We start from the raw sequence: 24,115 nt of genomic DNA on the forward strand, positions 1-24,115 counted from the left end.
TACCTATATAGGATGTCCCTAAATAGGTGTAAATCTTTCAACGGGGTGATCCCTGAGGTGATTTGAAACAACTTTTTCCTTGGCGAAAATGTTCTCCGAGGCTTCGTTCACAAGATATTAACGGAAAACCCCAACCAATTAGAGTTTACCGGCCGAGCTCTGATTGGTCGGGGTTTTTCGTCAATATCTCGTTAATTAAGCCTCGGAGAATTTTTTCGCTGAGGACAAAGTTGTTTCAAATTACCCCAGGAATCATCACTATCAAGGACTTACAACTATTTTGGGACACCCTGTGTATACAGTGACACGTAAATTTGTTCTCACGCAAGACTGCAATATTTATTTAACCGAATTACAATCTACTTACACAAAAATTATAAACCGTAATTTTTCATTTATAATTCCGAATAATTTATTATGAATGAATGGTAGAATTTAGGGTGACACGAATAAATAAGTAAGAACGGTATGAAAATTAGTTCACAATTCTTGCGAAAGTATGTGAACAAATTTGTGAGTCACTGAACTTCTATGTCTCGATCATCTATCGACTATTTCGCAAGCAGCTGTAGACGTCGTTGCTGTCGATCGTTAAAGACGTTTGTAACGCTGGTGTGAATAGAGGTTAATTATACGATTTCTATATAATAGCCGTGTAATTATTGACTTCTTTTCTACCGATACACCTACATAGTAAATATACATCATCCATGTAGGATTGTGGGTGGACAAAAGCCGAAATTTTACGAATGGCTCGTTGAATGGCTGATTGAATCTTCTGTATGAATAGAAATATTATCCATCCGGTGTGTATTTTTATGCTAAGATTTATTTATAAGTATATACTACGGATATAGATCGAATCACCTACATACTTGTCTCTTTAGCTCGAGGCGACAGACTATTGTTACCGCAAACGGTATTTTTACGCGAGCTATCAGGGCTCTTCTCGATGTTAAACCTTGTTCGATCGAGAACAACGAACACCACTATAAGTTTAACCGTTTTTAGCTACCGTAAACGTTATTTGATTCTTTCTATGGCGTGAAAATTGTTTGAATAGAAAACAAGGAATAGAAAAGCCTCAATACTTAATCATTTGTTTATTACAATAACTTAATTTATTCGTTTCTATATATCGCTGTTTGGCATTGACAGTGGCACAACTCGAAAGATGGTAAACTTTAGAGTCTTGTTAAAATTTACATTTCTATAATAAATGATAAAATTATTTCGCGTTGTGTTACTATAAATGCCAAGCAGCGATATAATGTTCATTCACTGAAACGTTTCTATTCCCTGGTGCATTCATCCTGGTAGCTAAAATGGTTAAACAGTTTGAAACAGAGTCGTTAGTATATTCAAACAAAGCTCGAATGAAGCAAAAGCCTTGCGGGATGCGTCGAGCAAAAGTAAACTGTCTCCGATCGCTGCCGCGAGACAAGCAGACCACGTCTTTCTCTCTTTTAGGAGAGGACGCAGCGAGCGCAGAACATTCCCAAGCGTCACAAATGCGCACAAGCCTCGACAGAGAGGATGCACCCGTAGTTCCATTTAAGCGTGCATTTAAGATCTGGCTAAAGCTGGAACTACGAAATAATTATGAACAACGGGGGTCATTCAAGCCTCCCACCCACCCATGCGCACCCATTGCCTGCATTTTACTTCGCGCACGATTGCCTCGAAACAGCCGTTGCGTTACGTAAACAGCTGCCATTTTCCGGTCTATTTTGCGAACCCTCCCCCCCCCCCCATCGATCCAATTCATTACGGTGTTCCACGTGTACTTTAGTCAAGACGATTCTCTCTATAGTTCTGTGAGACTGGTAAGACTTGAAATCCACAGAAGAAGGAATACAGTAAATCATCGATGAGTGTTCGAAGGCTCCTCGACACTGAGTGGTCAATCATCATCCCCACCAGAGTTGGGCAAAGTGTAATCTAAGTACAATATCTTAATTGCAATTGCAATTATATTGTAATTTTTATTGTAAATTTTCAAAATTTTCAAAAAGATTGCTTTCATACTTTCTTCACAAGAATTTCCCAAAAATTCGTTAATTTTTAGCTGTTTTCACCACCTTAAGGACACGATCCCAGCGGTAATCACGAATTATCGAGTGGTACAGTTCACTGATCCAAAATCAATGACCAGTTCGCAAGCTCGAGAAGCGTCTGCTTTTGGTGACACCTCTCAGATTGAATTTTACGCCTGCTGAAGTGGTAGAAGGCTTACGAGTTTCCGACGTGTCAACGGGCGAAAGACAACGCGACACTGCCTGTCAACGAGGGATCGTTTTCACACGGACGAGTGCTTCGAGCTGTGTCTGGGTTAGGTCTTCGCGATTGTCGGACCAATCGGATTATCAGCGTCGAACGGTATCGTATAGTAATCGTATTTAAGAAAATCACTGCGAGCCGATTACACAAGGTATATGAGATCCCTTTAGCCTAACTGGGGTCGTCGCGTGTTTCGCTAGGCTGTAAAGAAGATTTAAGGAATCCTTTGAGAGGGGGAGGGGCTTGAAAAGGTGATTAGAAGGCAGGTGACATAGTAAAGACGGAAAAGGAGATGGAAGACTCAGGGTCTGGGTACTCTGGTGAAAAATTATCGATGTGTTTTAACCCTTTAAACTCCCTCTGTCGCATTCAAGTATAATTTCTCAAGGTATAATTAACGTTACTGTAAATGAATATCCACTAGGGAATTTCCCAACGAAAATAAAGGTATTTTACCAAATGATTGTCGTTAATATTCATAAATATATTTCAAATAAATGTAACTGAAAAGATAAAGGTCAATTTTACTGGTCTTAATAGATTCATCCCTGCAGAGGTTGAACTGGCAATTTCAAAATGTCGAGTGTGACTACACATCGATTTCATTCGCACGTACTCCTGTGTCGAGTTGCACTTGACATTTTGAAATTGCCAGTTGAACCACAATCGGGGATGAATTTATTAAGACCAGAAAAATTTACTTTTTTTTCATTTTATCAATTTGACACATTTTTCTCCTAAGAAATTATGATATTCTGTCATGTGTAGATGAATTTACTTAGGACTTCATTATTTTTATTTTAAAGAATTTGCAAATTTAACTATTTATGCCTTCATTATAGTAATTTTTACCACTGTGTCCAAGTTGGAAAAATGAGGGACGGTTAAGGGTTAAAATATATAAGATAACTTTATCGATAGTCGCACCTCTACTGTAAACAGGCCTTTACTATCTTCCTGTCCCACGAAAAGGACAAGATAGTCTCCGAATATCTCGTTCAAAGTTTCTTGAGAACTGAATTCGTCCTCTACCTCAACCTCGTAGCGCAACCTCGCCGACTGTCATAATGAGAGAGTGACGCCGGTAATTCCAGCGGAGAAACAGCTTCGTAAGACGTTCGAGATTCGTCCGCGACTCGTTTCAACTTCCACCGAAGAGTGGTTATCCGTCGCGATAGTAGGTCAAACAGGGAGACTCGAGACGCGGAAAAAGTGGGGGTTAGGGGTTGGAAACGGGAAAGAATGGCGAGAAGAACACTGAAGAAGTCGCAGGCTGGCAACGATACGACAGTATCCGCCTAGCCGGAGGCCACCTCATTTCCTATTTATCTCGTTTCCCCCCTTCCCTCCTTTCCTCATCTCACCTTCCCGCTTCTTTTTTTTCTTTTTTAATGTACATACACACGCGGTGGTGCTCTCTGGTTGGAACACACCTCGAGGTCTTCTAACGCGCATCATTAGTCGTGTTTATCGATCAACCCACCCCCGACCACAGGCGCGATGGAGGTGGGAGAAAGAAATAAAAAAAAAGAAAGACGCTTTATTTAACGTGTCGCCTGAAATATTTAGATAACGACGCGACCAACGGGACAGCGTAAATATTTGCCATGCGATCACTATTACCCATTAACGCGGCGTTTTTCTTTTGAAAAAGAATTGTCAAAGAAAAATTATGTTCTTCACTTTGTGGAAATCATTATTTGAACGTATTTTTGTGTAATACTTTAGTTCTACAATTGTACGATTAACCCCTTGGGTACGTTTGACGACTGAGACTTGTCACGCATTCGTTTTGCCTAAGTGCGAAATGGCGAGTCTAACTCGTCATTCGAGTTGAGATAATATTTAATATATACATACTTGTTTTCTCAAAATGTTTTTCGCAATTCTAATTACCTGAAGTCATCTCGATACTAAGTGTCACTTATTTTTCAGAAATAAATGAATTTTCACATCAAATCTATTGCTCGTACATACTATTCCAAGTATAACAAAAATTAAATCTGTTCCATATGCAAAATTTGTTTAAATAAATCGATACCCAAAGGATTTCAACCTTTCTTTTAAAAAATTTTCTTTCTAAGAATTTCGACGCTATCTCCAAACTAGCCGTAAAACATCATACGGTGCGTACGATCTCTGCAAGTAGTAACATCGAGTAATGGTCAGACGGCTCAAGGGGATTCCTATTCGCCTCGTATAAAATTAATTTCCTCGAAAGAAAAAACAACAATCTTCAGACCATAATGTCACCTTCATCATCTCCACAAATATATCGTCCAAATACCTTCCAAGGTTCTCTTCGGCAATATTCAACCTAACACGCGTTCAGTCTCATCACCGACTGTCCTCTGTACAAACATAACCAGAATCACGTTCGCCCTAGGCTATTCGAAACGAACTAGCATGAAATATTGCAGTACGCTGGTAGCTGTATCAAGACAGAGCAAAATAATCCTCGTATGTAAACGAGGTTGGAAAAGGGGGATGGAGGGGGGTGGAGGCAGAGAAAGGAAGAAGTGTAATTTGGCGATTAGCTTCGACCAATCGCTGGGCCGCGCGCCCGTTCGCAGCGTTGGGTCAAAGAGAAAAGGCCGTGGGGCGAGAGTGGCCTTCATTCCCCGAAGGTGGAAACGAGGCGAGAAAGGAAAGACGAAGTGTCGAGGGAGAGGGGGGTGGGTGGGTGCGAGAAGTCGGACCCGTGGATGAAAGTATCGACCCCCTAAGCCGCCTCGAGCGGGATGGAACGGCATAAGAGAACACGCGAAATGGTAGAGGAGCCTATGCTAGTTGGTGGAGGTGGAACAAGAGAAAAAGGGAGGAAAGTGGAAAAAGACGGGGGCCAACGGAGGGGTTTTAAGGGGTCTTCCTACTGTGTCAAAAATTAGGCAAAATTCAGGATTTTTTTTGAAAAAACTATGAGGCATATCGATGTTTAACTGATGATTATTTCCAATCGAGCGAAATCCTTTTGGCATTATGGTTTTGAAATATTAAGCCTTGACAAAATGTAAAAAAGAAGAAATCGATATTTTGACCCGTCACAGTAGGGAGACCCCTTAAGCTGTTAAGCTTCGGTAAAATATTCCACGGTTTTCCATTGTGTTACGTCTTTTTACGGTGGCGTTGAGAAGGGGACGGTGGAATAAGAGGGCGGTAAGGAGAAGGAGAGACAAAGGTAGAACATCTACTTAATTAGCAACGGCCCTGTGGATCAAGGGGGGCCGTTTAAAGGAACGAAAGAAAAGAAGTCAACTTTATCACAATCAGTAAATTACTGTCTAAGTAGAAAGTTACGGATTCAGACCAAGGGGGGGGGGGTTCGATCGGCGAGCAATAAACCTAATTGGATCAGACGCGACGAGCAATTTAGCTATCGGTGACTTTCAACCCCGAGAAACAGGTTAAACGATGAAACTTGAGATTCTCGGCGGATATTTGTGTCGATACGATCGATCTGTAAAATATTAACCCTTTCAGATCTGGCGGCCATATTTGTGTACATGAAGTCTCTTAGAATTTTACACGGAGTTTGAAATAAACAAATTTTATTCTATATTTTTTTCTTATCTTTTCACGAAGAATCGCTTCGTAGAAAATAAAAAGCCATAAAAAATTTGTCTTTTACCAATCAATATAGCGTCGATTTTATAGAATCGTAATCAACTTGTATTTCACACACGCCTCTACGCTATTAAATATATAAAATCCGCATTCTACTAATTGCTTTCGTTACGAATACTGGCCTATTCCATGGGTCACCTATTAACCTACAAAGCCCGATCAGGCCATGTTTATTCGGCGAGCATGCTCCGGTTTCTGGGACGCTCGGCAGCGACAAGCGTCCATCAAGATCGACGAAATATAATTACTCGTTGAGAACGAAACTGGAGAACACGGGAATTTCAGGCGCATACACGACACTAGGCAAGATCCCCTCCTGTCGTCTAGTAAAAAGGGGTAACAAGCTCGGTCTGGTTGACAGGTGATCGCGAAAAATACAATAAAAAAACAGGAGATGGGATGAGGGAAGGGGAAGGACATTGGGTGAGAGTGTTGCCAGATTTTTTTAAAGCCCATTTTTAGTATGATACATTCATATAATGAATTATGCATACAAAAATTTATGTAATGTATATATACAGTGACACACAAGTTTGTTCACTATCATCTGTATTTGACCAAATTATTTACGAAAATGCGAATTTTATTTCACGCTGTAACCCTTTATAAATAAAATTATTATTATTACAACGTTCATTCACTGTTGCATCTACCCTACAATCCCGATGGAATTACGATCCTATCTCGTCCTCCACTCGAGGTCGCGACTTTCAGCTATAATGTGCTGAAACTTTTAAGCTGAAAATTCTGCCCCTCTATGTTTTCATACACCCTGCAATGTCCTCTTTTTTTTTTTTCGCCTCTTTACAAGCAAACGCGTCAAACACGTCGGTCGACGAACACGCGGCGCGGTCTTGTCGAGATCTCTGTGCTTGCAGCGCCTCGGGGGAAGGATGCATTAAACGAAAAGGGAGGAGCAGGAGAAAGGTGGTGGTTGGATCGTTCGAAAAACAGCACAACGTCGAGGCGTGTGCCGATCGATATTCCGTTTCAGCCCCCCTCCCCTTCCAACCCTCCGAGCCCTTTTCGGGTGGCGGATTCCAGCGACGACGTGGGGTTCTTGCGTGTAAACGATTAGACGCGGGTGCCAGCTAATTCTAATGCAAAAGCCGACGTGATTGATTACTCGCCTCCCTCCCATCTTCCCCCTCTTCGTCTACCATCGGTGGGGCGAAGGTCAAACGAGACCACCCACGATGCTTCCACGTTCCCCGAGTAGAAGCTTTCGCGTTAAATCCCGTTCGTATCTGTGTCGAGTACTTTTCGTTTTTTTGTTCAGATCTAGTGCGAAAAAAAAAGAAAGAAATAAAGAGTTTCACAGGGACAGGCGTTTGTGAGCGAGATGGAAGTTACACACCATTTGCGTCGAAAGGTGTCTGTCTCTTCGTTCAATGCTTTGACTGCTAGGTCATCCAAATATGGGTGGTACAAGGGGATGGATTATTTGACTCCTTCTTTCTCAAATTATTTAATAATTGCTGAAGAAATATTTCGTTGTAATTTTGTGAGTACTGTTATATGTGTGTATATGTATAATAGTCCCTATTGTAATGTTATTATACACAATGAAACCCAATTTTTCTTTCTATCAATAAAAACCATTTTGAAATGTTTGAAAGAAATTAGTATGAAATACAGTAATATACATACGGTACGGTACGTCCCGAAAGTCACTTACTTTAATCGAAACACAGAATTGTCTAGAACTTTCAAACTATTCATTTTTCGACCAATGTTTATCAGCACTTCCTTTTCACTATTTGGAAAATACCATCTACCCCCAAGTTATAAACCCTTTTCTCGTTTCATCCTGTATATTTCAAACGATTTATGCCTTAAAAAACGAAGTAACGCGTGTCCGACTACGTACGGTCTTTTTCCACTGTGGCACTGTACGCGTTAAGCTGCGTCTACACTATACATGTATAGCAAAACAATGTTATACAACAAATTGTTGTGTAACTTTGCTATACAACATGTTATGTAATATAGTGTAGACGCAGCTTTAAACAACGTCAAGGAGGAGGAGCCAGAGGAGGGAAAATCGAGGGGAGCCAGTGACATTTAGGACAAACTTCGAGTGTTACTCTCTCTCCGTGTAAATAGAACGAGGCTCGCGAACTAGGCGGCGGGAATTAAATAAAAGTATGGACGAGTGGAGGAGGTGGGTTAGGGGTGGTTTGGGGTTGGGAGGGGTGGAGGGAGCCGTTAACCAACTGTGGCACGACTCAGAGTCTCCAGCGCGAAGACTAGGAATTAAAGCAACGCGGCCCAATTTGTTAATATCATCCCCAGAGGGACGCTGCCGAGTAATCGTGACTGGTAACACCACGGGACGGGGATTTTCGATAAAATGACTTCCTCTATCTCCCTCTCTATCTCTGTTGTCTATATAGCGAACGTCACCCGGGGATTTCGATTGGCCTTCCACCACAATGGCCGCTCATCCGCGCCTCCCTCGTATTCTCTTGCAGGTTATTAAAAAACCTAACGAATTGCTGCATCCCCTATTTTCTCCCCTCTTCCATGTTCATTATAAAAAAAACGCGTCCAAATCGGACGTATTCGACGAAAGAGTGACGCACGACACGGTGTATAAATTGTTATGAAACAAAAACACATACACGGGGTTGCGGGTTTGAAAGCATTCCGTCGAGCTTCTCGGCAGGATCAGCTGGATTAAGTCTGTAACTACCAGTATTGCATCCGTGCAATGGTAATCTTAACCTCTTAGCTGTGGTGCCGCATTGTAAAAGTGTGTATCTTCATCATCTGTAATCGTTATTGGCTAATCGCCAACAGGCATGAATTTTGACCTAAACGTTACCAAAGATGATAAACTCGAAAGGAGATAAAATGAAGGAGATCAACTCGAGTTTACCATCGACATTCCATCGATCCCAAGTGTCATCGAGAGAAACCCGTATCCAAATCTTCTTCAAAGGTAAATATTACGGTTCACGGAGGTTCCGACTTCGGAGACCGTTAGGAAAGAAGCTAATAGAGGAAGACGAATCGATCTCACAAAGTGGATCAGTTCAAATAACCCTTTTCAACATTATTCACCAACGCCTAGGAGCTTCGTCGGTTAGTCTTGCGTTTCCAATGAATGGTGAAGGGGACAACTGGAGAATCCAGGGACAGCTGGAGGATCCTCCACCGAGGCGGATAAATCCGTTCGTCCTCGATATTATCTCGAGTAGTGGTGTAAGGTGATGCCACACGATGACGTTAAACGCCGTGAGTGTTAAAGGAGAAGGAGGGGGAGGGGGGAGAAAGGAAGAGGCGAGAGACCCCCAAGTGTGGATTCGCTAGTTACTATCGATCGATACACGGCGCGCGTTTTTAGGTCAGGGTCCCGATACATACTCGCCACCACTCACCGAGCTACTCGGCGGATATGTGGCTCGAAACGCGTACCGCAAAATTCATTCGAACCCAACCATCCGACCACCCTCTCCCGGTTCCCATAGAAAAGACGCTGTCTCCATCCTATCTCCCCCTATCTCCCTTTCTTCTGTCCCACTAACTCACCGTTGGCACTGGAAAATCGTGGTGGATGGAAGGGGTGGGAAAGTGTACCGAGCGAATCCTCGGAACAAGAAAAATAGGTGGTCGTTCTGGGGCTGGAAAAAAAACGTTTCCCTCGTTTTCAGACGAGTCCACTCGAGCACACACGTTTTACGAAATCTATCTTCGCAAAAGAATTTTTATTTCCGCAACTATTAAAGACACGAACTTGATTCTTCCTTCATTATAATCATAAAGGATCATTCTTTTTAACTGAATTTTTATTTCACACGTAAAGTTACACTTGCAATGCAAAAATATTAAAACTTTATTAAAATATTAAATCTTTATCTTTTAAATTTGACCCCCGGTTCAAGACTGAAAAAATTCGAAAATATTATGTCCGTATTCAGTGATATTTCCTCTTTAAAATTCATTCTTATAATTCGTGGAAGCATCAGAATTGTGGTCGCAGTAGGTCTGGGTTAGGTTTCGCGCGTCGAAGTTCTCTCGAAATCGCGTATCAAATGGGTTCCTACCACGATCAAGATTAATGACATGGGCGTGTGGATCGAAGCGAAGAAAAATTAGGAAAAAAAAGAAAGTCTAAAGAAGATCGAATGGCATGGATTGACCGAGGATCACGATCTATGGTAGAATATCGAATCGATCACAAAGCGATATAACATCATTGAGCAACGTCGTCGTGAATCGCGACGTCAGATCGTCCTTGTTCTTTCGGAAGAAAAGAAATTCCATTTCGTAATTCTGTTCCTGAACTTCTCTGCTCGCGTGCAACCGGGCCGCCCAGCTGTGGATCCCCGCGAAACAGTTGTCTAATTGATGATCGTCCTTTTCTTTCCGTTCGCGCGTGACCTGACCCGTTTATATAACCCAGTCCACGATACACACATAACGAAACGTGCACACATTGGCTCCGAAATCAATTTCAACGTCGAGATTACAGAGGAGGAGAGTTACCTTCTGGATTAAGATTCCTATCGATCACGCCACCCGCGATCTCTGCGCCTCGTTCAACGCTCGGTTAACGAACGTCTCCTTAGCAGCTAGTACAAATTCCATCGCAACAACTGAGAGCACCACACACACACACACACACATATGGAAATTAGAAAACATAGGCAGAGCTTATTCGCGAGAAAGTACGTTGGAAATCTTACACGATCGGAAAGTTCACTCTTTGACGGTTGTAGGGTAACTGCTGAATGGTGAATCACAGTTCTCCTACCAAAAGGCACCGCTGTTTTCCCCCACTCCGTGGTCAGATCCTTCAGGAACAATGTCCTTATTATTAAGCGAAGGCAAGGTCGGGTTTAATACTTCTATACCTGATACAACGAGTCGGGTCAGTGACCTTGTGGTTCACCCTGTATATATACACTAAATATTATACTTTTAATAAGACACTCCATAATAGGCGCAAACAAAACTTTCTTCGGTGTTTCACCAATTCTCAATTATTCCGTAAAAAATTTCTTTTTGAAGATTTTAGAAAAAATTAAATTCACTAGAGAGTTAAAAAGAAAGAATTATCAATAATATGTTTTTTTCCAAGTGTCTTTCCCTTCTACATTCACGAAGCGTATTTCCCCACGAATCGAGCACGTAACCGTCGTAAATTTTCCACGTCGATCGGCCCTCCCCCCATAAAATTATCGTTCTCGACCCGTCGCGTTCCCATTTAATCGACAGTCCTTCGAGAGACGAACAGAGACCAAAGGGGCGTCGAAACGATATCTGGAATGTGGACAGCGAGAAATCGCGCGGTGGTCGCTTACCTTCATAAAACAGTAATTACCGTGGATCGTTCCTTTCCATTCGGAGAATATCATTCCGATCTATCGGCCTGGACAATAAAGACCGAGTCCACGTCTGGAACAGGGACGTGAGGGGTGGAAGTTTATCGTTTATCGGTCCCATTTATCGTTATTATCGGCCAGGTCCGTGTGTGCAAACATCGCCCGTCAGACCTTGCAACACCAGATGAAAAATAACGTTCGTGGAGGTTCTTTTTTTTTCTAGAATGAGTCTATGGGTCGATCTATAAATACACGGAGTGTTGGCAATTCGTTTAACCATTTCATTCCAAAATTATTTAAAAAATTACCGAAGAAATATTTTAATGATTTACAGGAATATTGTAATAATTTTGAAACTTAACAACGTTTCCAGCGACGATAGTCGAAGTTTGTAGGTCGAGCGATGCGTTCATAGCGCTCACAAGGCTCATCGTCGTCCACGGACGAGCTCGTCTGACCATAGCGCGACACGTTCTACTGATTTCGGAACTATCACTACTGACCACAAACGGTCCAAAATAAATTTCAATCAAGAGGTTTCCTAACGTTGACAAAATATTATTTTCTCTCTTTTCATTTATCTACTTGTATTTAAATCAAAATTTCAAACTTCCAAATTTTCGATTGCTCGACTAAAAGTTAAATTTTCATTCTGGACCACACTGTGTCGAGCAGGACGAAGATCTTACACGCAGTCAGGCACCGTTGGCGTCGCAACGTGTGCACGACATTGAACTTCTCGGGCTCGTTATCGTCGAGTGCCTCGCACCGTTTAATTACTACGTCCGACGCAACCGGCACACACACACATACAGTCATCGGTCATGCAACAAAACCAGTCAGCAGGCTCGACGAGCGTTGAACGCGAATCAACGAATCATTGCTAACCGAAATTTCCGCCTGGTTTACCAAACAGTGAAATCAACCGTCGAAGAAGAAGCTGCGCTACGAAGAGAAAGAATATTCGACTGTTTCGTGGTCGGCTTGTATGTAGGTTAATTGGGTTATAATCCAAGGCCCTGGACGGATATATAGGCTTCGGTGAAACGAGCGGATTTCAATCGGAATTTTAAATTCGATCGAGCAGAACCGTAACGACCGTCTACCCGTCCGAACGATCTCTCACGGAGGAATATTAACAGGACTCGGTTTTCAGTGCGAAACTGTTCCCTTCCGACCGAGCTATTAATACTCTACCGTGGAATCTATGCCACGATGCGCGCGTTCAGTTTTGCCCGGCCGACCTTACCGTATTTTTCATCTGCGAGCTGTTTGAACGTGGCTACGATTTTTTTTTCACAGAAAGAAAATGATATGTTACTTTGAACCTGGCTAATTATTGTACAGTTCAGGTGGTCGGAAAAGTATTCGGCCATCTTAGGCGAATTTAGTTAGTATCGACCCAGGAAATTAAATATTTCTCAAGAAATTCTCCAACAAAAAAGGATATTCTTCCAATTGACAGTTGTTAACATTTATAAATATATTGCATTAAATACAGTCGAAAAATAATAAAAATATTCTTTGTGGTTTTAATAAATTCGTCCCTGAAGAGGTTAACCGTTCTCCTCGAAAATGAACGTTTCCGTCTCGACTCACAGAAACGGCAATTTCATACGGTTCCAACTATTCAGAATTCGATATGTATCCCTTCAGAATCTCTTCAACCCAGTGATTCGAGCAAGAATAAGGGGGAGGGGGGCTGAATGCAAGTTTTTTTTCAGATCAACGATATATCCAAGGTTCCGCGACCGAGGGAAACGTTTTCCGATATGTTCCAGCGGGTTAAGAGTCTCAGGCTTGACCCAGCCTGTCGATCGAGGGAGCCACCCCTCCCCAACCCCATCCCCTACCGCCAGAGAAGGCGTAGTAGGAGGTGGAGGCTGTAATAAGTGTTCCCCGTGACTCTACATTTAAAAGCACTTTATTCGATAGAGCTTTCCAGGAAGTTTTGCGGTTCGTCACGGCCGGCAAGGGGTTTTCTTGGCGTGGTTACAGGCGACCGGAAGTGAGAACGACACGGCTCGACTAGACTCCCCGTGAGGTCGTCGAGCCAAAAACATGTTTAACCGGAATCTCGAGGTGAAAGTACCTACACGCAGCGCGCTGATCGACATTTTATTATTTTTATAGATGATTATTATTATTTTTTCCGAGGTCTGAGACGTCTAACGGTATCGATCGCGGTATGTTTTAAACGCCTTCGTGGTAATACTCTGAAACAATGTCATTAAAGCAGACCACGACTGGTATACATATACGAGAAATCGTATTCTTCGATCGAGCTCTCCATACTTTGCCCCGTTAGATGATACAAAATAACCACGGAGCAACGAGTCGATCGCTTATACGCTCTAAAAACAAACTATGATGTGTCATCCAGCTAATCGGCTACGATCTAAGAAGCAAACAAACGCGACGACTCGTTGCGTGGATTCCCGAAATCGAACAGTGGATTCAATTTAATTGGTACTCTACAGGGTGTCCCAAAATAATTATAAATCCTTGAAAGGGGTGATTCCCGGGGTGATTTGAAACAACGTTTTCTTCGTTAACGAGATATTAACGAAAAACACCCGACCAATCAGAGTTCAGCTTGCAGACTCGTGTTCTGATTGGTCTTGAGTTTTCGTTAATATCTCGTGAACAAAGCTTCGTAGAACTTTTTCGCTAAGGGAAAAGTTGTTTCAAATCACCCCAGGAATCACCCCTATCAAGGACTTACGAATATTTTCACACATCCTATGTATATGTATACATACATACGTATATATACATGTATATAATATATATATATATATATATATATTCTAAGAGCGTGCTGTCAGCGCTAAGGCAAAGCGGCAAGCGAGAGTGATAGAGTGTGGAGTTGGTATACCGGCGCGGGACTGACCGTCGTGGAGCGGATCGATCGTGTGGATCATAAGCTGTAGCAGGCCGTGCCTGAACTTGACGTGGCTCTCCCTGGAATGAGACGAGGAGCCACCGTGGGCTCCCTGCTCGCAGCCCTGTCCGGCCGTGCCACCGGCACCGCTGCTGTTCCCACCTCTGCTGCTGCACCCGGCCTCTCCGCCCGCCGGTATGCCGCTGCTTCCGCATGCACCCGACACGCCACCCACGCTCGTCTCGCTACTGTTCGTCGCGTTCGGATGCTGCTGGAACACACACGTCATTTCGTCTCTCAATACAACAACATCGATCTTTTTCTTTTTTTTTTTTTTTTTGGTCTTTTTTTTCACCTCTCTTCTCCACAACCGATGCTTTACATCATTCTCTAGTTTCGTTTACAAAATCCACTCCCCCCATCAAGTATCTTACTCCCCCCATTCCTTGTTTTCTTTCTCTTGTGTGTCTTTGTCTCTTTCTCTCTCTCTCTCTCTCTCTCTCTCTGCCGAAAAGAATATTTCAGATGGAACGGGTATGGTCTCGTTTTGCGAACACCGGGTGGAAAAAATTACTATAAAACCATCCTAAAATTTGCCATTCTTGTGCATGGTTGAAATAAAAACGAACCAAGTAGAAAAGGATAGATTATATTTCCTAGAAAAAAGTGGTTCCTTTTGATTTCAGTCAGAGTACATAAAGATTGAAAATTGTAGGGTGGTTTGATAGTTAAGCCACACAGTGTATAGTACAGTAAAATCTTGTTAGAAGCTCGCAACTGCTGGCCTTGTTACCTTACTAGTTCGACTCGTTCCAAGTGGCATGAGAAGTTAACCTAGGGCTGTTGACGAGCAGTTATAGAGAATTTACTGTATTATGACCGTTGGTGTGAAGCTAAAAGCGGCGGTCGAGGACACGGTACCGTGGTTTATTCAAGAGTGAAACAGGTCCTGGAACTGATACAGTTAGATCATGAAAACTAAACAGCAATTACGAGGTAAGAAGCTCGAAGTATACTGTCCTAATCATTAATGTTTTTAATGAATTTTTGTAATAAATCGGTCAGTGAACAGCAATTGGTGCCCCACATCGTCGAACCTCCTGAATTCCGTAGACTGATGATACTCGTCGATGGACCCCAGACACCAGAAGCGAAAAAATTCAGCAATGAAATCCGATCGTAGAACAACCCCTTTCCATTCCAGGGTTGGCATCCCTGTCGCGCCAAGTAAACAGAAGCTTGAATCAGTGAATCGTACCCAGTTTGGAACAATGCTTACCCTCGACTAGCGTTCTATTCGCTTCTGTCCAAGACTGAAACGCCTGTTGTCCGCCCCTAGAAACGGTTCGATATACCCATATAGGCACATCGAAGGATTCACCGATGTCGAATGAATCGAGACAACAAGCCGCCGCTGTCTCGACACATTCGGGTCGTTGAAAATTTCGTTAAAAGGTCCTGTGTTGTTCTTCACTAAAAGGGGGTTTTCCCCCTGTGTTTCTCTGTGTTATCGCAGCCCTATCCAATAAGGGGTAACAGAGATTCGATCCGACGAATACGGAAAGAATGCATAAACCTGGTGTGTTCGAATGGTCCTGGCGGTGAGAATGGTTTGACGTTAATGGAATCAGTCGACGGAAACGTGCGCTCTGTTTGGAACGGACTCCGTTAATGGGGGTAAGAGGAGGGGGTGGTGGGTTGGGGGTAAGATCGAGCCCTTTAGAGAAGGTATTTACGCAGGAAACAACTCGAGCGATACTTACATTCGAACGCGTTAAACTTCGTCTACACTATACATATAGTAAAATACTGTTATGTAACAGATTGTTATACATATAATTTTGCTATACAACGTGTTTTAATAACTTGTTACAAGATTATACCTTTTGGAGAAATCTGTAACAAGCTTTTGTAAAACATTTTGCATCTTATTATTAATAATAACGTCATACTTGATATATAATATATAACTTACTGTATAATATTACAATATTATGGTGTAACTTCTGTTATATGGCGTGTTATGTTATGTTAGTGTAGATGCAGCTTTATTCACGCTAAAACGATCTCCGTTGATCGTACGGAGCCACTACCCACCCAGAACCGACCCAGACAGTCCCGTAATTTCTTTTATCTCCTCTCCAGACTCTACGTTGGGCAAACAAATGACGAGGAAGATCATCCTCCCTCCTCCTGGCCTCATCCGTTATGCATGAAACGTTAAGGCGTCCGCCCACGCGGCGACGACGACAGCGACGGCACTTCCCCTAGATTCCAGGTCGTTTCCGGATAGCCTCTTGTGCAACAGCCTTTGGTCACGGATCCTGGACTCTCGGCCGGTTAACTATATATCTCTTTCCGCGGTAACACATCGAGGCCATCCCTCCCTTTTGTTCGTTTAGATGCAGATGAATCGGGCTACCAGGCTAGGGCCAGGCTTTAAGCGGGAACGAGACAATGAACGTACAACGAACGAACGACGAGAGCCGGATCTCGAGCGGCGGATTGAGAACGATATCGGTTGATTAAACCGGAGCCGGAGACAACGCGGTTGAAAGCAACGGCAAGTTTGAACGGGGCCTAACGATCGTTAAGGTTCTTCTCTGAGAAGTAACGTGCCCTGGGAAATTAACGACTGGGGGAGATGCTGAGGGCAGAAAGTGCCCGATGAGGATAGGATGACCGAAGACGTGCTCGAGAAGATAGGTCAAAGGCGAATTTAGACTTTATAGCATTATTCGTGTGCACTGTAAAGCTGTAAAAGGAACGTCCTTTCCAACCAGAGGAGCTCCAGGTCTCTAACTCTATTGCTTCAGAATTCGTAACTTAAAGATGGGGAATAAAAATTGAACAAAACTTTTAAATTGCGATATATTCACACTTCTATATTGTATAAAGTTAGACACAAAATAAAGAAACCAGAATAACTAGAACGCCCCCCAAATCTCCTTAGGGCCCACATTGAGAACCTATTGTGTGGATAGTACATACGTCTCAAGTGTCTATATGTATAGACTACCCTATTAACCGAACTTTCCGCGATTGCCACGAGCCATGACGATACTATACCCAGCAGCTGTTTGCGAATTCGCAAAGGGGTTACTTCCCCTCTTCCTCGCGTACTACTCGCGTCGTCATTTGCATAGAATCGTCGTGGACGGAGGGGTGGGAAAGGGTTCTCCTAGCAGCAGGAGATAACGACACGGTGTATGTACTCACGATGCATAAGCTTGATGGGACGCTCGTAATTCCGGAATGTCAGAGTGCATCCCGCCGCACACGTTTTCCAATTACGCCTCACCGTGTGCAACCAGAGGGAAAGGATAGAGAGAAAGAGAGAGAGAGAAAGAGATCTATTGTTCGTAGACGGTCGACCTCGACTTTTCTCTTACTGATAGCCTGCATGATGGGCAAATCTAATCGGAACGAAACGAAACGAATCGACCAAACGGACAACACGGCCTCGTCCAGTATCCGGGCATAGCCATGGGCGTAGCTAGGTTATCAGTCAGGGGGGCCAAAAATATTAACACGTCGACTGCCACAGTGAAAAAGGCGGTACGTAGCCAGACAAACTTTATTTTGATTTTAAACAGTGTTATATAACAACTTGTTGTATATAACTTTGCTATGTAATACGTTTGTGTAACTTGTTATAGTTGTAATTTCCTTAAATAGTGCTAATTTCCTACGGTTCGCCAACTATGGCATCTATGTGTGTACGCTTCGTCAATAACGATCCTCCGCGGGAACGGTTAAGCGGTCCGTCGTCCGGAAACGCGAATCATTCGAAACCAGACCGCCACACGTGTCGACCCAGCAGAGTTTCTGTTTCCGAGTGTTTACGAAATTTTCTCCGGGTCGATGGATTTTCGCGGCTGGAATGTACTTACAGGGATCGTCTGGGACTCGTATCGCGAAGAGGAAACAGGAGCAAACGGAGTAGTCGAGGCTTTCGAACGGTCGGTGCTCGCTGGAATCGCAACTTCCAGTCTGGATTAGGAATAATTAAATGAACCGAGTCAGTTGCGAGCCCCTGACGGTGGAATTATTTAACGTTCCCCGCCGAGAATTCTGTAGCATAACCGTGGAAATGTGTGGCCCAGCCGCGCGTTGGACAGCGAACCGCTCGTAACTTTCGCAATCACGACGATACGCGCTGACGATGATGAAGGACGGTAGAAGAGGGATTCGTTCAAACCAGAAACCCTAACTGTTATAACCACAATTTAAAAAGTGATGGTATAAAAGTTAATATCTTTGTGTGAATGATTTTGGTTACTGAAGCTAGTGATTGTTATTTCAGTCGCATATGGCCGTTGGTTTATGAAATATTTAATATTCTGTGGTGAGAAGCCTTCGAACACTCATCGAGAATCGTTTCATCGAAGTCCTGTGAACAACTAACGGTTCTAACGATCTCGACGGGCGAAATTTCTCTCGTAGCTCGGTTCGTGCCAAGAGACGTCCTTCGATTTCCGCTGACTGTTCCCCTCCGGGCGGTATTTGCTCTCCGTTGATAAAAATTTCGCGAGTTCAAGGGGGATGGATGGGGGGCATGTTAAAGGATTCCCCGAGTCGGATAGTGGGTCGAGTGGTGGAAGTGCCTATACACGGAGACGGTGGGTCGAGCCTTCGGGGGGATCGTCGCCAAAAACTGGCTGAACTCCTGCGCTTGCTGTATATATATAATAATGTATGTATATAACACGCCTAGCCGTGCATATTTCCGCGTCTGCAGAATATAAAGGCCATTCTCCGTCTCTTTCTTTCTCAGTGCTCTTGAGTCACTGTCGGTGGCGTTCAAAAGAAATCTTCGATGTCCAGAGAAGAATTAAACGGTCGACTGCCACCCTTATAAAATCGTCTTTTACCCCTTTATATGCTGTTTGCACGTAGTGGAATCTCTGGTATGTCTAAAGATAACGAAACGGAAGTGGTTCTGTAGATACACTACCAAGGATAAAAGTATGGGACCAGTTTTAATAATTAATTAAAAATACAGAGAAATATTATTCTATGAAGATTTGTTAAAGGTTAAGGTGGTACGACTGATTGGAAATGATTTGTCTATGTACAGATTCCGCAACTTGAAAGAAGTCGGACACTTTTTGGGGTAACGTTTCGGATTTCATTGACACTTGGATATTGTTGTAGTTCTTTGGTGACACATAAACGTATGTCGATGGATTTGGTACAAGTAATAAGGTGTTCTTTCATTTCTGCAGCAAACCAGTAAAAAGCTCAACAGTATATCCGTCAAAGGGTTCCAAGTTTTCGAGGGGGGTGGGGAAAAAACTCGTTAAGTGCTCAATCGCTCATTCTACCATTGTTGGCCGGAATTTTCCGTTGAAAACACGTTTTCTTCGTGCCGCGATCATCGCCACTATCATTGTACTTTATCGCGATCGTTGTATCCGGCATCGATTCCACGTGGACAGGTAAAGAAAAATCCCAGCGTCTTACTCGCAGTTGGCCGAGTGTACATATACCGTGACGTACACTTCGAGTTATAAACTCCGTGATGCAGACGTGTTTGCTCGCGAAAATATCGACGGGAGCGAGCGAACACGGCCAGCAACGACGAAATAAAACGAAATAGAACGTCGAATCGCAAACATGTCAGGGGACAAAACGACTCTCGTGCATACACTCACACACATTGGTAGAAAGCATCGAGAATAATAAATAGAGCGGAATAATATTTCCATCAATGTGTATCGTGACGTGACACGCGTTTTATTCAGAAACAACCAGAGATGAGCAAATTCGTAATCTAGAAACGACGAATATTTCGCCATTTTCAATTGATTAAACGTGGAAATACCAATTTCTGTAGTAAAATAATGTTATTATTTAATTTTATTCACATACGACCAAGAATATTGTGATAGTTGAAAAACTTATTTTTCACTTTTCATTGCATTTTACTAAAACTGTGTAACTTGACAAAATTGTTTCGTATATATACTTTCCTTCCTGTTTCGGTGGCTTTTACCGTTGGTTTTCCAAAGAAAAACGGTCCAATCGGACCGTTTGTTGATTGCAAAACGAGCGAAGGAGGAAGCCTAAGGCTGTCGCGAGAGAACGGCTCCCCGGGGGTTGCGTGTTCAACGGAGCGGATGAGAGGTAAGCAGCTTAGTTGAACGGCTGACAAATTTATACGAGTCGGCTCGATTGTTGCAAGCCACGTGCTTCGATTCCCTCCCCTGCTAGACTGGGAATAATTTAATTACCGTAGCGAAGATCGTCGCTTGACGCAACGCCTCTCTCGTCCGGTAATCCGGGGGATCGATTCCGGGGGAAACGATCAGTATCGGAGCCTGAATCGAAACCAACGGATTATTCATGATTGTACTAACCCAATGATTTCGACCACTTTGGTAGTTCCAGTATTAACAGAAACCGATTTTTAATAATTCGACGATGAAGACCATCATCGTTTTAGAATAAATTATTAAGAATCAAGACCATCACAATTTTCGTCGAAACTACTGTTGGAATGTCATTTCGAAAACTTTCAGGCCCGAATGTGTACGTAGTATGTACATATGGTTCAATTGCCAGTTTCAAGCATAAATTCAAAGGATTTTCCGGAGAACAAGCTTAACCTTGCAATACCGTTTGCATAGGTCTAACACTCGGTGATCGCCCGATGCCAAAGTCCATGAAAATTTCAAACTATTGTTACCCCAAGCGCGATCGCGAATGGTAATCGTCAGTTTCCAACGACTTCTCTGCGTATGCAGATACGCCAGCTGCCAGGTGCCCGATCGAGGCAATCGAATTTCCGCGAGGAACAATCGTTGAACTTTCTAATCAGGCCATGTCATATACGGCCGTGGTGCGAAATTCACTGAATCGCAGGCCCCGTGTCGTTTAACAGCCATGGAGAATATAAATCGAGGGGGGCAGCGTAAATCACCGTTGTTATACAAAACTCGCGAACACCCAGGCTACGAGAAATACTTATTAAATTAATACTAATTAATATTTAAAAAATTTTATTTTATATTTTCGACTTATTTTTCGATGTCGAATCATCCCCTTTTCAGGTTGTACCCTCCAGTTACCGACCACCCTGTATAATATAGGAGAAACCCTGTGACGAACGTCGATGCCCGTGGACAAGAGTCGGCAGCTAGATGAAGAAGCACTTAATGGCCCGTTATCGGTAAGAGCATTATAGTTAATTATACGCGAAGTCGGCCATTCATTAGCCGGAAGGGCGAGATGGGACAGCCCGAGAGAAAGGATGGCAGGATGGATGGAGGGATGGAGCTACATGGAGAACAGTGTGTGTGCGCGCGCGCGCTCGGTGCCAAGGAATAGAAATATAGTCCTCTGGTGCCAGTGATGCCATAATTTTGCGTCCCCTATTCATCCTCCGGGCGTATTTAATAAAAAGTTTCCGCGGGACTGGGGCCAATTAACGGGGGAACAACTAATTAACCCTGGGCTCGCGCTCGCCCAGCCAGCGTTCCCTCTTTCAGCGTTCTACACATCCCTGATGGGTCTTCGATATCGACACAATGACGAACGATGACGGAAAATTGGGGTCACGTGAATGTTACTTGATACATTTCAGATATATTCAAAGTTATTGACTTCTTCGTCTGTACAGCGAAGAACCCTATTCAAATTTTAAATAGTATATTAAAATTTTGGAATTTTTCGTTTAATTGTCTCAAGTGACTAGATTCACCATTCAAAAACGCACAATTTAAAAAAACAGACTTTATTCTACTAGTAGATCTTATTGACACACTTTGTACACTGCATAAGTGTCTGACCGGTATGATTTTGATACCGGTATTATGCCACGAAAGCTTACCGAAACCGATATATTGCCGTGAATTCGCGGAAATTATTTGAAAACGTGTAAACGAGCCTTTAGGCAAACGGGACGAGTAGGCCAAGTGAGAGAGTGTGGTGGGGTTAGATTCATCCGAAGTCGACGATTTCTTCGTCGTCGCGCACGAACAATGGCCCAGCCTCTCGTCACTCGATTGTCACCTACATATTTTGCAGCTAACTACTCGCCCCAAGGACGAGGTGTTTGTTCGCAAGGGAGGAGGGGAGAGACTTTCAGCGTTGAAAAACAATTCCAGACGGCCACCCACTTCGCGAAATTTTAGCGCTGGGCTCATAAACGGACAGACGAACGTTTTCGACTGGTCGCGACCCCCTCGAGATATTTACAGAGCAAAGTTTGCACTTTTGTCGGGATAACCTCACGTCAAAGGGGGTGTTGATCGAGTTCTTCAATCCCCTTTCGTGCATAGCGTCGCCGGTGAACGAGACGTGAAATTTTGTTAATTGCAAAGGAAAGCCAGAGAAAGAGAGCTTGTACACGGGGCCAGAAAGCATCTGTAATTTTTTTATGTTCGTGAAAGGATGTGTTTTTTTAACTTACCGAAAATGTACTAATGGCATAATTAACAGTGTGTAATATTATTAATTTATAATGACTGAAAACTTTAAGATAGTTACACCATGCAGTGTATATTGGATTCGTGGTTGTGAATTATTCGAAAATATCCACCATGGAGATACTTCCACGCGATTTCTATCCGTGGATGTTGCAGGGATGAATGCGTTGGAGCGTATCTCCACGTACGAGTGGAAAACGCTTTCGAGTTGGTACCGTCTTTAGGAGAATGACGGGTCCATTGGATCGGCCAATGAATCGGAGTGTGCCTCCCGGTGGCATGAATGGAACACAACTGCAGCTAATATTAAAGCCACGAATGCACGCTCTATGTGTATGTCTGCATAACCGTGCATCGACAGGAGGTTTGGCATGCGCTCAGACCGTGGACTGCCGGAATATATTCGTAAATAAATAATCGACCAGCCTACTACTGGCTCCGATTCACTGCTTTCTGCTCCCTCTCTTTCTATCCCTGAGGCCACTAACGCACGCGGCTGATACACATGTCTACACGTCTTCAATTGCTGTTCTTATTTTCAGACAGAACTTCGACGTATAGCATAAAGCTCGCGCGGCTGTGACTAGGCCACTAACAGACTGTTGGTTGCGATATGTATGTACAGTGGGGGACAAAAGTATTCGTACACCCTTTAAAACGGAACAACTTTTTTCAAATTGTTCCAAATGACTTGAGTTTTTTTAGTGAAGTTAGGAACATTAGCTTATTAAATGATGTGTAACAAAATTTGAAAAAGCTGCAGTTGGTCGGAATCGCGATGAAAACAGTAAAGGTTGCTTTTTACTACTTCTTAATCTGAGGCTTTAATGAACACTTAATAAATATATATCGAAGATTTATGTTAGTTATATACACACTCAAATTTTCATTGAAATTGGTTGATACAGAAACGAGCGTCATTTAATAAACTAATGTCCCTAACTTCACAAAAGAACTTAAGTCATTTGTACCAATTTTAAAAAAGTTGTTACGTTTTAAAGGGTGTATGAATACTTTTGTCAGGTACTGTATATATCCTGATCCATAATTCATATTGTCATCCCGCGTAGGCGTTTTGATGGCTCGTGCTGGTTTTACCATCCCTGGTCGAATGCGTTCTATTCCGGGAGGTGGTAACTCACGCGTCGATAAATGTGACTGATATGCATATATTACAGTAAAAGCGTCGATTCAGTAAACGAGAGGGGTCAAGAAGCGATTCGAGGAGAATTTAAAAAAGGACGAAACAAAAAAGCAGAAAGACAGACAGATCGCGAACAACTCCCGACGTCGAGTGAACTTCGTCGAATTGTGTTTAAGGAAACGAAGGATAAGAACGCAAGAGAAAACGTTTCTCGAAGCATCCACGAGGACATTGGAACAAAAATGGCGAATCGAGAGACCGTTGTTCGAAAGGATATAGGAATGGTTTTTGGGTCGAGTCCGATTGCTATTTCCGTTCACGACGACGAGACACGTTTCGACGAGCCACGATAATAGAGCTTATCGCGACTAGCCGCGTAACATTATTCAGATCGAAGAGAAAGATAGATAGATAGACAGAT

At 43.0% G+C, this 24,115-nt stretch overlaps 1 protein-coding gene across 1 annotated transcript in view; it reads right to left on the reverse strand.

The window, feature by feature from the left end:
- The window catches only part of LOC107190950 (sodium/potassium/calcium exchanger Nckx30C), a 51,079-nt gene that overhangs the window by 13,632 nt on the left and 13,332 nt on the right, over positions 1-24,115 (reverse strand). Inside the window, exon 3 of the mRNA XM_015579863.1 lies at positions 14,113-14,389. Coding sequence (XP_015435349.1) covers positions 14,113-14,389 — 277 coding nt within the window. The remainder of the gene's footprint in view (positions 1-14,112; positions 14,390-24,115) is intronic.

The sequence above is a fragment of the Dufourea novaeangliae genome, unplaced genomic scaffold (assembly GCF_001272555.1).
Source record: "Dufourea novaeangliae isolate 0120121106 unplaced genomic scaffold, ASM127255v1 scaffold208, whole genome shotgun sequence".
NCBI classification, from domain to species: domain Eukaryota; kingdom Metazoa; phylum Arthropoda; class Insecta; order Hymenoptera; family Halictidae; genus Dufourea; species Dufourea novaeangliae.